This window comes from Ceratocystis lukuohia, assembly GCF_044167205.1.
Source record: "Ceratocystis lukuohia strain C4212 chromosome Unknown Supercontig8_pilon, whole genome shotgun sequence".
Taxonomy (NCBI): domain Eukaryota; kingdom Fungi; phylum Ascomycota; class Sordariomycetes; order Microascales; family Ceratocystidaceae; genus Ceratocystis; species Ceratocystis lukuohia.
The window spans coordinates 1,954,349-1,967,936 of NW_027263527.1; the positions used below are offsets into that span (position 1 = coordinate 1,954,349).

Genomic DNA, 13,588 nt, shown 5'->3' on the forward strand with positions numbered 1-13,588 from the left:
CTTCATGTTACATATTTATCCTCCACTTGGATATTCATCTCAGAATATCTGGTTGAACTTCTGTTAGGATTGTTAACCCCTGGCATCCTGTTCTATTTCCCAATGGTATGACTGGTGATTACACATCATACATTCATTCTTCTAACTCGTTTCAGGGCTTTGACTACGTCTCGGAGCCTGTGCCTCTCCTATGTCTCTTCTTCTTTTTTCCTCTATGGAAACACTATATACTTAAAACTTAGGCCTGTGCTTGTACTATGCCTTCATAGTTCTTATTCCCTTCCCATTCTCTTTCCCTCACAACATTGCTTTTTTCCTCACTTGTACAAAGAGATATACACTATAGCATGTCTGCAAACCTCCTAGCCGATCTTGACGATTTCTACTCGAATTCTAAACAACACCCGGTACCACAACAGGCTCACACTTCGTCCGAGTTCCCATTGTTCCAGTCACCAGTTGTGGCATCACAAGATGACGATGAGGATGGATGGGGGGATTTCGAAGCTGCTGACCCTGCTTCTAATTTCATGCCCGTGACCAACTCTGATGGCTCCTCACACTCTAAGCCCGCCGTAATCCCTACGCGGGCGGTGAGATGTAACACGCTTGATATCCTGACAAATAACTTGCTTAACTTGGATAATGTCTCTACTGCTTCTGATTCCGGCCCGGTTGCTGCACCTCAATCACAGCCATCCCAGACCCATGTTGAGACTCCGCCTGCACTCAATTTCCAGTCACAAGAATCGCAATCACAACTGCGGTCCATATTTCAGTCTCAAACTCAACCGCGTACAGACCCCAACCCATTTATACCTTCATGGTCTCGCTCGGCTTCTCCGCTTGTACCATCGGTTCAACCGAATTATACACAATCACCAATTGTAGCTACACCTGCCGAAAAAGATGGAGATGTCCTCTTTGATATCGACGAGTTCAATGACGAAGAATTTGGAGAATTCGAGAGTGTAGTGCAGCCAGAGCAAGTAGCCTTAGGGCAGAAACAGCCTACGCTACCGTCAGTTGATCTCTTGTCCCTAGAATCAGAGTTTAATTCACCTCCTTCTGCTACATTGGCTGCTCCCAATGCCTCGATACCTCTGAACTCGCTTTTGACGCCGTCCCAGAGTCGACCCCCGAAACTGGATATGTCAGGCTCCTTTCTAACATCTTCACCATGCAATTCGGCATCACCTTATCCACAAGCGCCACGGTCGCCATCTTTCCACGATCGAAATCCATTCCCTTCCTTGTCGTTGAAAACTCCAACTCAAGCTACATTTGACATCCGCGGGGCTCAAAAGGAGGAAGCGGAAAGCAGCAAGACTGGAGTGACTGGAAAAGAAGGAGATGTACAAGAAGGCCTATCAGAACCTGTCACCGCCTGGCCTTCTGGCAACACTGAAAGCCCCCAAGATGTATGGCCCGAATTTGAAGATTTCCCTGAAGAGAGCGACAAAAATTCGAAAACACATGAAAATGAGAGTGATGCAGAAAACCTGCCCGGCGGTACTTCTTTTCAATGGGAACCTATGGAGAATACCTTGAACATACCTTCCAATCAATCTCGGGATAAAGAATCTCCTCCGACTAACGTACCCCCCCCCTCTGTTCTGTTGGGAATTTTCCCCAGTTTGTTTGAAGTAGCAAATACAGCGCTCTTTAAGCCCCTAGCTAGCCTTAGCGGCCCGGCCAAGAAAAGGGTAATGGAGGATCAGCGTACAGTCAATTTCCTAAAGGCCTACTTGCAGATTGCTACTGTTGCTGCTCGAATCATGGCGGGTAGAAAGCTAAGATGGCACCGGGACAGGTTCCTTTCACAATCAATGTCTATATCGGCGGCTGGAAGTAAGGGTATGAAGATTGCAGGACTAGACAAGTCACAGGCGATTCGTGAAGACCGCGAAGCTGCTGATGTAGTAGCTAGTTGGAAAGCTCTTGTGGGGCGCGTCCGCTCCGGCATTACGTCGGCTAATGCAGCTCCTTCCGTGAAATCGGGCTCGGCTCTTAAGGTGCCTGAAATCTCAGAGAATATGACCATTCAAACAGCAAAAGTGGTTCCATCTGCGCCGAAAGCCTGTGCTCTCTGTGGCATTAAACGCGAGGAACGGATCTTGAAAGTAGATCTGGATGTGGAGGATAGTTTTGGCGAATGGTGGGTGGAGTTTTGGGGGCACCGAGCTTGCAAGAACTTCTGGGACGAGCACGAAAAGTCACTTCGATCACGCTAGAAGGTTGTCCTTTGGCTTAATAGCCTAAAGGTGCTGATGCCTTGAATCACGGTTCTAAACTATTCAATCTACGATAATTGAACAGTACCAAACATGGTATGGCCTTGGGTAGATATGTCGTTTTACATGGGAGACTTATTGTTAGCAAAAGCAGTGAAAGCATTCTTGTATAGAGTAAAGAAGCAGCCATTTTATAAAATACGCGTCGTACTACGCCTGGATGAAAAGGTCAATCTAGACAGATTCCGACTTCATCCCAACCGCTGAAGCGTATGAAGAGAGCATTTGTTTCTTTTCTGTGAAGCTATTTTATAACTGATTGAATCGTTATTTCCTCTACGTGTTAATATTCAGAAAGTATGTTTTCTATTTTTGATGGACCTATTCACTGCAGAGAATAGAGTATTGGAGATACCCTGTTTTTGTTTTCTGCAAGATGTGAGTATCTTGGTATGGTAGGTTCTGTTTGAAGAGGATGTATTGCAGTTACCTCACATAGTCAATATATTCAAGTTTAAGTTCAATTACCTCGCGTAGCTGGGTCTTAATTTCCTGTTTACTGTAGTTATTCTGCAAGCTTTTTTTTCTTTTTTTTTTTTTTTTTAAAAAAAAAACAGGTGCATTATTTATGCTCATGACCTAGGAGAGTGAAATGTTTTCATATTTCTAGGCTTTTTAGAGATCTAAAACGTGTATGTGCAATAAATGTGTTATATATAAGTAGTGGTATACGTGTAGATGCAACTTCCTGAACCATCTGGTAGATTCCACACAAGAGCAAAGCACTGGCCTCTCCCCTCGAAACAGAGACCCGTTTTTTCATAGCTAGCAAAGTTATGGTTTAACCTGGGGTTTTTTTTTGCCCCCTTTGCTTGGCCAGTTCAGACCGTCAAGCCTTTGAATACGCCCCTTCATCTTCATTTTTGACCATAATGCGTATATAGGTTCAGTGAAAAGAAGCTTCTACGGAGTCTATTTTGCTTAGGTTCTAGTTGTTGTTAGCGTCCTGGCCCCAATCCTTTTCCTTGGAGAAGGTACCGAAAAAATAATGGCCAAAAAAGGAAGCTAAGAGGAAAAGTTGAAGAAAGAACAAATCTAGACCCCGCTTCACCCTCCTCTCTTCTTTCCCTCTTCTATTTTTTTTCCAACACATTTCTTTATTTTCCTTGTATTTTCACACGCTCTTAGCGTACCTACCTACCTTCCTCTTTCTTCCTCTTTCTCTTCTTCCCCGTCCTCTTCCTTTTTTCCTCACCTTCCAATTTTCTTACTTTCTCACTTTACCTTTTACCTCCTTCCCTCTATCATACCACACCTTCCACTTCTTCTCTTTCCACCTTCTCTCTACCCCCTCCCTCCTCCTCCCTCTCTCTTTCTCTCTCTCTTCCCCCCCTCTCTATTTACCTTCTCTTTCTTTCCATCACTCTTTTCCTCTCCCCTCCTCTTCACCTCTCCCAACTTTCTCCATTCTCGCTTGACTGTGTTCCTCATCCTATCCTCGCCGAGCATCGCTTGAAAATTTCACACAGTCGCACACTCACCTAGGTAAGATATGTCCTTTTCCTTCATATACCCACAAACACTCCTCTTGTCCATTGACTCGCACTAGCCATCGCCAATGGCATGATGCTTTGTCTTCATACAACACACGCATTACTTTGGTCATTATCTACTGCCACCAATAGTTGGTGTGCTGTTAGCGATGTATTGCGCATTGTTCCCAGAATGGCAGTCTTTACCATTCCACAAGAAAATCCCAAGGTTATTGTCATAGCTTTGCCATGGTTACAAGAAGTCTCGCTTCGTGAGACTAGATGGTGTTTAGCATGACAATCAAGACAATCAACACTAGATAGCCACACATGACGTCCTTCGATTCCTGTCTACTCTGTGCCATGTATCACTCATAGGTTGATGTGGATATAGCTTTGACCCTTAGCGTAATACTGACAATTCTTACACAGCACACTCGCCATCCGGCCTATTCTCATAGTTCCTCCCCCTCCCTTTCTCACTTTATTTCACCACTTAGTTGCTCCTCGTGGCACTCTTCGCTTCTACTTCATCCGCCAAGAAAATGTCTGGCGCTCAGGATAACCATCCCTCTAGCGAGGACCTTGTTGACAACGTCGATCTTCATGACGAACCCCGTTTGGGCCCCGATGGCGAACCAGCCCCGAAGACCGAAGAGGAATACGCCCAGGCACAGTTAACTCTGCGTGCCATTGTCTCGGGCAAAGAAGCTGGTGTTATTATCGGCAAGTCTGGAAAGAATGTCGCTGACATTCGCGATGAGACCGGAGTCAAAGCTGGCGTGAGCAAGGCGGTGCCTAGCGTGCATGATCGCATTTTGACTATCACTGGTGGATGCGACGCCGTTTCGAAAGCTTATGCTGCTGTAACCAAAGCTCTGATGGAAGGCGCTCCAGCTGTGGGAATGGGTGGTGTGGTCCAGAACGCCGGCACTCATCGTAAGTACTCCATATATCTTAGAATAGCTAGTATGGCGGAGCCTACCACATTTTCTTTACTAACATGCAATATCGTTATGCAGCCCTCAAACTGTTGATCTCTCATAACCAGATGGGCACCATTATTGGCCGTTCTGGCTTAAAGATCAAAAACATTCAGGATGCCTCGGGCGTCCGTATGGTTGCACAAAAGGACATGCTACCTCAGTCCACCGAGCGTGTTGTAGAAATACAGGGCTCTCCCGAAGGAATCCAACGTGCTGTTTGGGAAATTTCCAAGTGCCTAATTGACGATTGGCAGCGTGGCACCGGAACTGTTCTGTACAACCCCGCAGTCCGCACCCAGGGCCCTGCTTCTGGTGGCTCTGGTGTTGGTACTGGCTCCAGTTTCTCGAACAGTGGTCGTGGTGGTGATTACAACAATGGTTCAAGCCGAGTTACTCGTACAGGCAACGGCGCTGATTTCAGTTCCTCTGGCCAGCGTTCTTTCAACCGCCGGTCTGACCCAGAACCTCCCCGTGCTCCCCCTACTCACGACGAGAACGGCGAGGAAATTCAGACTCAAAATATCAGCATTCCGTCTGACATGGTGGGATGCATCATTGGCCGTGCTGGTAGCAAAATTAGCGAAATCCGCCGCTCGTCCGGTGCTCGCATCTCTATTGCCAAGGTATGCACACAGCCTCATATCAGATTTGAATCCCATTCTTGACATGCTAACATTATACAGTCGGCTCATGATGACACGGGTGAACGTATGTTCACAATTATGGGTACTGCTAAGGCCAATGAGAAGGCTTTGTACCTCCTTTACGAAAACCTTGAGGCGGAAAAGATGCGCCGTAGCCAACAAGCCAACGAGTAAAACACAACCGACGACGATAACCCTTTCTATCTGTCCAACCAACCAAAGTCTCTATCTCCCTCTCTGAACTCCATAGGTTTTTTTTTCTTCAGATCATAGTTTTTCTCTATGTTCTAATCCCTCCTTGTGCTGTCGAGTCCGTTTTCTGGATCAAGTTTCTCTTTTCTTGGCCATCTGTCCTTTCTCTTTTAATCAGTCCTTACCCTCCCTATCTACCCCTTTTGCCATCTTTTATGTCTCTCTCCAACGTTTTGTCCTTTCAAAACAAAAAAAACGTCCTTTATCGTCATCGGCTACCTATCAACAAAACAATCAGTCTTCTTATATACCCGCGATCCGGATCTTCTATTATCCCCTGCTTGCACCCACTCACATCCCTGGGGCTTTCCTTTTCCAAACTCTTAGCCATTAAAACTATGAGAGTCCTGCTCCTCGCTAGGTCAGCCGGTAATGGCTGTTCTACGTGAAATCTCTGAATCGTCTTTCTACATAAACATTGATTGGACATGTCCAAGTTGCTTGCTAGTGAGGAGATGTTTAGCCTCGCGGCTATTCTTACTGCCCCTCTTTTTTTTTTCTTGCGTGTTGCTGCATTTTGGCTAGCCTGTAGCCTATTAAAATGAGGTTTTCATGATGACTCTTTGTTTTTAGTATTGTCTATACTATGAAACATTTTTGCGCTGTATCTCGACGATACCAGACAGAACGGACTGGTGATAGTTAGATTTTAGCCTCTTGTAATCTTCCATAAACTTAGCTACCTCAGTCTTCCTCCCACGAGTGAGGACGGATGATTTAGACGCGTTGATGGTAGAACTTCAGGGGTTATTTTAAGTTTATGATAATGAAATCAACGACATTGGCTTGGTTCTCGCAGGGCAGTTTTTGATAGTTTTGGTCCGAACCATATAATTAAAAAATTAGGAGTTTATGCTTTGCTCGAGTAGCATGTAATCGAGTTCTTCACAATTCATGGCGAGGTTTAGCCATATTTAAGTGTGGCTTTACTTTAATTTGAGCTTACGTCATCCAGTCTCTGGCCAGATGGCCTTTCCATGAACATGGGAAGGTTAAGAAAGGAGAGTGGCCTCAGCCTCAGTCTAGGTCTGAGCAATGCCAAATATAACAATCCAAGAATTACAAAGATGGGTGCCGCATCCACTTGAGAAATAAGATTTTGTTACACGCTCCTTAATAACTAGCTTGATACCTGTCGATCGTTTTGTCGGATTCTTCCTCTCTTTTTCACCATCTCTATACTCACTCATTCGTTCTCATTTGTTCTCATTTTGCTTTAAGACGTGATGGCTCGCATTAAACAAAAACCGACGCAAAGAAACACTACCGACGACGAGCTTCGGCCCAATGATCTTCTACTTGACAAATCATCCCAATCGGTTACAAAAAAGCAGCTTAGCAAGGCACAAAATGTGTCATTGAAAGACAACAGTGATCCGGGAGTGTTGCAACTAGCTGTAGCAGTTGGAGGAATATATGCGAGCTTGTGAGTTAACCACAAGAATATATTCAAGAACTAGACAACTAATCAGCGTGGTATTTTTATAGTTTGACCTGGGCTTTTCTTCAGGAGAGGCTCACAACTACCCGGTACGGTTCTGAGTCTAACCCTGAAGTCTTCCGTTATCCAGTTTTCTTAAATACCATACAGTCGGCCTTCGCAGCTACCACGGGACTTATATACCTCTATATCAGTACACCCCGTGGCCGTCCAGTACCAGCAGTAATTCCATCGCGCCAGGTTTTGATTCCTCTATGTCTTGTAGCTACAACTACTGCACTGGCTTCGCCCTTTGGCTATGCATCTCTCGCTCATATCGACTACATCACTTTTCTTCTTGCGAAGAGCTGCAAACTGTTGCCTGTCATGTTTTTACACATTACTTTGTTTCGTAAACGCTATCCTATGTACAAGTACTTGGTCGTTGCTGCTGTAACCGCAGGCGTTGCGGTCTTTACCGTGCATTCTGGAAGCAAAAAGAAGCAGCAGTCCGTCTCTAACAACAAGAGCGCTCCATGGGGAATTCTTCTGCTTTCTATCAATCTGCTATTCGATGGCTTGACCAATAGTGTCCAGGATTATATCTTCACTGCTCATCAGCCTTACACAGGTCCACAGATGATGGCCGCAAACAACATCCTATCCACTATCTTCACCTCAACATACTTGCTCATCAGTCCTTGGCTAGCAAATACTATCATAGGCGAGTATCTCAATATGAAAAACAGCGGCGCGTCGGGCGAGCTTGCTGAAGCCTTATCATTCATGGCCCGCCATCCATCAGTCTGGCGGGACGTTTTGGGATTCTCCATGTTTGGTGCCGTTGGCCAAGTGTTCATTTGTAAGTACCTTATCAGTTCTACAAGACCTAGATTTATGGACAACAACTAATCTTGATACATAGTTTACACTCTCTCAACTTTCTCCTCTGTGCTTCTTGTTACAGTGACTGTCACACGGAAGATGTTTACCATGATTCTTTCTGTTCTGGCTTTCGGCCACCATCTTACCAAAATGCAATGGGCGGGCGTTGGGTTGGTATTTGGTGGAATCGGGATTGAAGCATTGATACAGCGCCGTGAGAAAATTGCGAAGGAGCTTGCTAAAAAGTCTAAGAGCAATTAAAGAAGCTCGAGTAGATATTTCATATTTACCTAGATAGAGCATATACCGCTTCTAACCATCCTTTAATCCAGTGTTCCAATTCACCTTTATGTTCACTGCGACTACATCCCCTTAACCAACTCTCTATAACATTTCAAGTGCTAATTTTTGCAAGAAAGTACCAGTATTGATTATGACCAAGTTGGGTAGTGCAATTCTAGCTTGGTCATGGATGGCATCACAAGAGATAAAGAGTTATATGGGGAGAGTACGCTTGTCAAGTAGGACAGTAGCAGATACGAATAAATAATAAATGGACGTTATGGCTATGTCTCCATTTTCGATATTTAAATAACGACCTTTGAAAATAGTTACACTTCGCCAAAGTTGAATAAACAAACCCAAAGATGAGCAAACATAAATCAGCTAGGCCCTGAGAGGGATATGAAATATGTTGAGAACTATGAGATGATGATAGGTAACACAAGCTCGAAATCCCTTCCTTGAAAGGACCAGCTTGCTCCAAACAGAAATGAGTGGCTTATCAAATGCCAAGAGCAAAGCCAATGACTAAGTCATGTTTTTAATGGCATATAACGAGACAAAAGCCAAGTACATTTGTTTTGACAAAAGAAATACTTTAGTTATATAGATATTGGAGAAGCCTGAATAACACCCGCACTGGATTATGGTCAATGTGTAATGCTTGGAAAATATGTAGGACCAGAGGAACATGGTCAATATGAAATGTAAATAACAAGCTGCTAAACGGCATATTCATTACAGTGCTACTAGCTCATAAAAGCTCATCAATTGACCGAACGATTGGCGCTTCACCCTTGGTTGGAGGGCTACGAGGATCTGAGATTTCAGGAAGGTTGAATTCTTCATGAATATGTCCTGGAAATGAAACCTTGGTAGGTGAAAATACACCTTCAGGATAAGGTGTTGATGACGACTCTATAAGAGTAATAATAGTTTTTGCTGTCGATGAGGCGGGAGGGATGGTTTCTCGCAACACATCACGAAGTGGATTACTAGTCATAACTTCGGCCCGTGGAGACATGACGCAAGTATCATCAAGGAAGTCATCAGGCGTATGCGAGACTAGACTCGTATTGTTTACGGGTAATGACCCGAATGCAGCCTTCTGTTCTACGTTTTTCACATCGGGGCTTTCGCGTAAAGGCCTAGGTGACGGGGGACGTCGAGACCATGTCATAGGTCGAGAAAAGTTGACGGTATTGCGGTGTGTTGAGACATTTTCCAAAGTTTCAGGAAGCTCATTGGCTAAAGAGCCATCAACTTGTAGTGGAAATGAGTGCTTTGTACTAGATGATTCCGGTTTATCGTAAGGGAATCGTGGAAATTTGGGAGAATCTCGAACACTACTATCTTGGGGTTGAAAGCTGCCAATATTGGAAGGCGCGGATGATGGGCCAGCATCGATGTGAATAGTGGACGGACAAGAGTTGCCTCGAAAGTGCATGCCAGTCATTCCAAAGGCGGTAAAACTGGTGTCATTTGTTAACGGTGCTGTGAGTGGCTGTTGAGGATCAGACGAGCCAGCAACATCTGCAGAGAGTGTCAAACGATGCTTTGTAGGACTACGTCCCGTGCGTTGATGACGTGCTGTATGAAGAGGCTTGTGTCGTAAAGAAACTTCTTTTTGGAAGTCCTGTAGACAATACATCAACTTCATATTTGGCGATATCCATCGACTTTTTGACTGTGCAGCATGATAGGCATCGTTAACTGTCAAATCAGGGTTGCGAAAAAGGCCGTAAGCAATAATGAGACTGGCAGATCGACTAGCACCCTGTTGGCAATGCACAAGAACCTTTTTTCCTAGCTTCACAAACTGATCAATTCGTTCGCAAAGACTCATTAGATCAACGGAAATATCCGTATTATGATCCCAAGGAACATGTATATACTCCGGAATACGTGTTGGTGGCTTTGCATTCTTGGGCGTTGTGGGAGATTCACCAGTCTTCAAATGAAACTCGAATGCTGTTGAAAAAGACGCGGTTGACATGGCAGTGTCTGGTTGTGGGCTTGAACTTTCATCGTCGGATTTTGCGAAAGGATTGTCGACCTCACGAGCAACATTGATGACAACATCAAAGCGAGAAGCTTCTTCTGCATTTGGTTCTAGGTACAAATAAACATCATCATCGTAAATGGCGACAGGGCCGTCGGGGTAGGTCGGGGACTTCAGATCTTCGTGTTTTTCGCTTTCATCTCGGAGATGTTCATCAGCATCAAGCGCCCCTCGTCCAGCGACTTGAGTAGTGATTTGAGTCTCCTCCTCGGGGATGGAAACATCATGAATAGGTAGAATACCACCTAGTTTAGAGGGGCGCAGGATTTCAGACAATCCAGACTCGTTTCTTTCTAGAACAGTTGGAAATGTCATACCATTCGCTGGCGCAAAAGTACTGGATTTCAAGCCATGAAGCATCTGTGGTGTAGATGCAGAGTGTTTTAAGCCACGGCGCTGGAGTATAGGCCGGGATACTGGAGAGACGTACGTGTCACGATGTTGTTGGCCTGTCAGCGAAGCTGTGTTCGTATTCAAACTCAGGTTGCTTGGTTTCCTCTTGATTCCTGGAATGAAGGGCTTTATAAAAGAAGGGGAGCTTGGTTCTGAGACCAGAGGCGATACAGGAGACGACCCAAGTGGGGGGAGAATGGACAGGTTTTTCATATTGCGAGCACGGCGGGGTGTGGGCGATGTTTTTGGACGCATAGGTTCGGCCGTAGAGCGGCCATCGTTCACGGAAAGCATTGACATGCCTGCCGGGAGGCCGAGCTCCAGGCTGGAGAACGGCTTCATAGGCGACAGGACTATAGGCGAGTCAAGACATGTAACCACGGGATCGAATATTCCAGAAGTCGAGTTCGTTGTCGTAGGGGAGGAGTCCGAATAATCGGAATTTTGGGTTGAAGAGCTATCGCGATGTTTATGTTGTGATTGAGAGAGAACAATAGGAGGTTGAAGAAAGCCGTCTTGCATAGTTGATGCCACAGGCGCCTTAGAGACAGCCACAAAGCGAGTGTGCAAATGCAGTAAAGATATCGTAATCTAATGACAAGTTGAGAATCTAAGTCAAACACGGATACAGACAGTGCTGGGTGGCCTTCAAAAACCTGGCAGTTGTGGCTGAGGGCATAGGCATAGTGCCACGATTATGGGGTTGACGAGGAGATCTGAGAACGAATAGGGTCAATATTAAAGGAGGAAAGAGGAGGTTGAGGTTCAAGGCAGGGTAGTCAACCCTATGTTCAGGGAATTTAAAATGTAACCCTCGGGTCATGCTGAGATTCACAATAGTAATTGCTAAGCAAAAACTGCACGCTGTTGAGGAATTACTAGCAGGGATTTAAGCGAGAGTAGGAGTGTTTCGAATTTGTGCTGGACTAAACAAAAAACTTTGACTTCACATTTTCCTTTTTTTTTTTTTTTTTCTTTTTTCTTGTTTTTTTTTTTTTTCAATGGAGCAGGATGGGGTAAAACATGGGGGGCGGAGGGACACAATGGGGAAATTGTATGGAAGAAATTGCCATGCTTGAAAATTGAAGTTTTGCAGTGAGGGAGAGCCCTATATGAATGTAACCTGTGTAACTTTCATGGCTAATCATCCCAAATGGGTTAGAAACCCTTGTGCACATCCTGCTACTACACGGAATCTACGATGTTAGAATTTGGCGGTGGAAGCCACGCAGCACAAATGCTAGATGGACATGCGCACTATTACGACTGATATTTCTATCTGCCGTTTATACTATCGTGTAAATTGCGCTTTCGTTGCTAGAAAAGTTCTCCCGTTGGGCTAATTAGCCTGTACGCTTTTTCCTTGCCTTTGCTTGACTGGTCGATGGGACTAGTCATTATCGGCTGTTGGTATTCTTCCACATGCTATCCAAACTTTCATCTGCAAACCTGCCTCCTCCACCTGTAGAGCCTTTTCTCTTTTTCTCGAACCGTTGCGTCTGCCTCCTTCCTTGTCTTGTCCTGGCTGAGATCTTTATCGCAGAATTAAGGTGATTGTTGTGCATCTTGAAGCATACCAGGTTTTGAAACAACCGCCCTCTTGTCACCCTCAAGTCCTCGCAATACGTCAGCGGTTCCTAGGGAGGTCGTCGATTAGTCTACCCTTCCATGCAGTATTCAGAAGGTTATATTGTGGAAAGGGTGGTTGTGCGGCAGGTTTTGATCGATGTCTTTTCCTGTATCCTTGTTTTTGGTCTAGGCCGAGCTTCAGAATGGGGTATTGCAAGGTTAGTTTTAGGACCTGTAAGGTTTGCAGCACATATCTGAGTCATTGGATTTTGACAACATGTGCAACACACAGTCTAGTGGGTTTTGTTTCTTCTCCTGAGGAGGGATCAGCGATGTTAGAATGTTCCGAACCTCTTTGCTGGAATCACACAAAAACTTTCTTTCTCGACGTCATCTGGACTTCATAACTAATCTAGTTTTTCGAGTCGTTCAGTGAATGTGCTTTGTAGTTGGTCGCACTGACAGCTACCCTCAAATCCTACAACTAACCTTCCAACGACTTGTCCGCCGACTGGGAGCCTCGTCGAGCATGATAAATGATACTAAGTAATGAATAATATGGGAAATACCGGTGTAGCCACTACGCAACTGGATATAAACTTCACAGTAGCTTTCCCATCAGAACGTTTCGAAGATGGAAGAAAAAAAAGTTGTATGCGCGATTGAGAATAGTTGGGAGCGATTCCCGAAATATGGGACGGGTATTCCGTCGCATCTTGGGCTGTGATTGGAAGAGCAAATAGGTGGCATTTACTAAGCTGGGGTTTAACTTGGAGAAGACCTCTTGTATCACTAGGCTGGTGGAAGGTTTTAGAAAGGTATTGTATGAGTCCACATTGCAACTTGATATTAGCTGGCTCACGATGGAAAGGATGGAGGTTTTGCATTGCCTTCTCTCTTTTGGTACTGGGCCCTTTAATAGAGGGTTGTTTACGTTGATGCTAGTTCTACATTCTTTCCAAGTGAGAGTACATTATTCGCTTTTAATTATTTAGTTTACTAAACATGTACACAAATGAATGAAGAACACAGTATATTTTGAGTTGGGATTTTTCATCAAAATGAAAGCCCAAGTGTCAACGAGATGTCAGATTCCCACTTGAAACGTCATTTGTGGCCAAGTTTGAATGGTGAATGAGGAGTGATTTTGGTAACAACGCTTGTTTAAAGACATTGAAGTGAATGATTGCACTTGCCTAGATTTCATCTGGAAATATCTGTATATTCAGGTGGGGAGACATTTGCAAAAGCTGCCCATTAAGAAACATTGCGGCAATGTATATACAGAGAGTCATTGGTATGTCTGGTACGCAGACTGTATGATGGAGG

General features: G+C 44.7%; 4 protein-coding genes across 4 annotated transcripts; 3 read left to right on the forward strand and 1 right to left on the reverse strand.

Moving 5' to 3' along the window:
- Positions 1–347: 347 nt before the first annotated feature.
- HOO65_080485 (serine/threonine-protein kinase ppk6 protein) lies at positions 348–2,234 on the forward strand (the record flags this gene model as incomplete). Its single annotated transcript, XM_071001573.1, has 1 exon — positions 348–2,234. One exon carries the CDS (start codon positions 348–350, stop codon positions 2,232–2,234), a length of 1,887 nt encoding a protein of 628 aa, XP_070856715.1.
- Positions 2,235–4,311: 2,077 nt separating this feature from the next.
- HOO65_080486 (RNA-binding protein rnc1) lies at positions 4,312–5,570 on the forward strand (the record flags this gene model as incomplete). The annotated part of the gene is made up of 3 exons (XM_071004314.1): positions 4,312–4,705; positions 4,789–5,375; positions 5,436–5,570. The coding sequence occupies 3 exons, from the start codon at positions 4,312–4,314 to the stop codon at positions 5,568–5,570; spliced, it is 1,116 nt and encodes a 371-aa protein (XP_070856716.1).
- A 1,304-nt stretch (positions 5,571–6,874) lies between these two features.
- Positions 6,875–8,214, forward strand: HOO65_080487 (UDP-galactose transporter -like protein 1; the record flags this gene model as incomplete). Its single annotated transcript, XM_071004298.1, has 3 exons — positions 6,875–7,074; positions 7,137–7,930; positions 7,994–8,214. 3 exons carry the CDS (start codon positions 6,875–6,877, stop codon positions 8,212–8,214), a joined length of 1,215 nt encoding a protein of 404 aa, XP_070856717.1.
- A 775-nt stretch (positions 8,215–8,989) lies between these two features.
- HOO65_080488 (tyrosine-protein phosphatase pmp1) lies at positions 8,990–11,212 on the reverse strand (the record flags this gene model as incomplete). Its single annotated transcript, XM_071001574.1, has 1 exon — positions 8,990–11,212. The coding sequence occupies one exon, from the start codon at positions 11,210–11,212 to the stop codon at positions 8,990–8,992; it is 2,223 nt and encodes a 740-aa protein (XP_070856718.1).
- Positions 11,213–13,588: the final 2,376 nt, after the last annotated feature.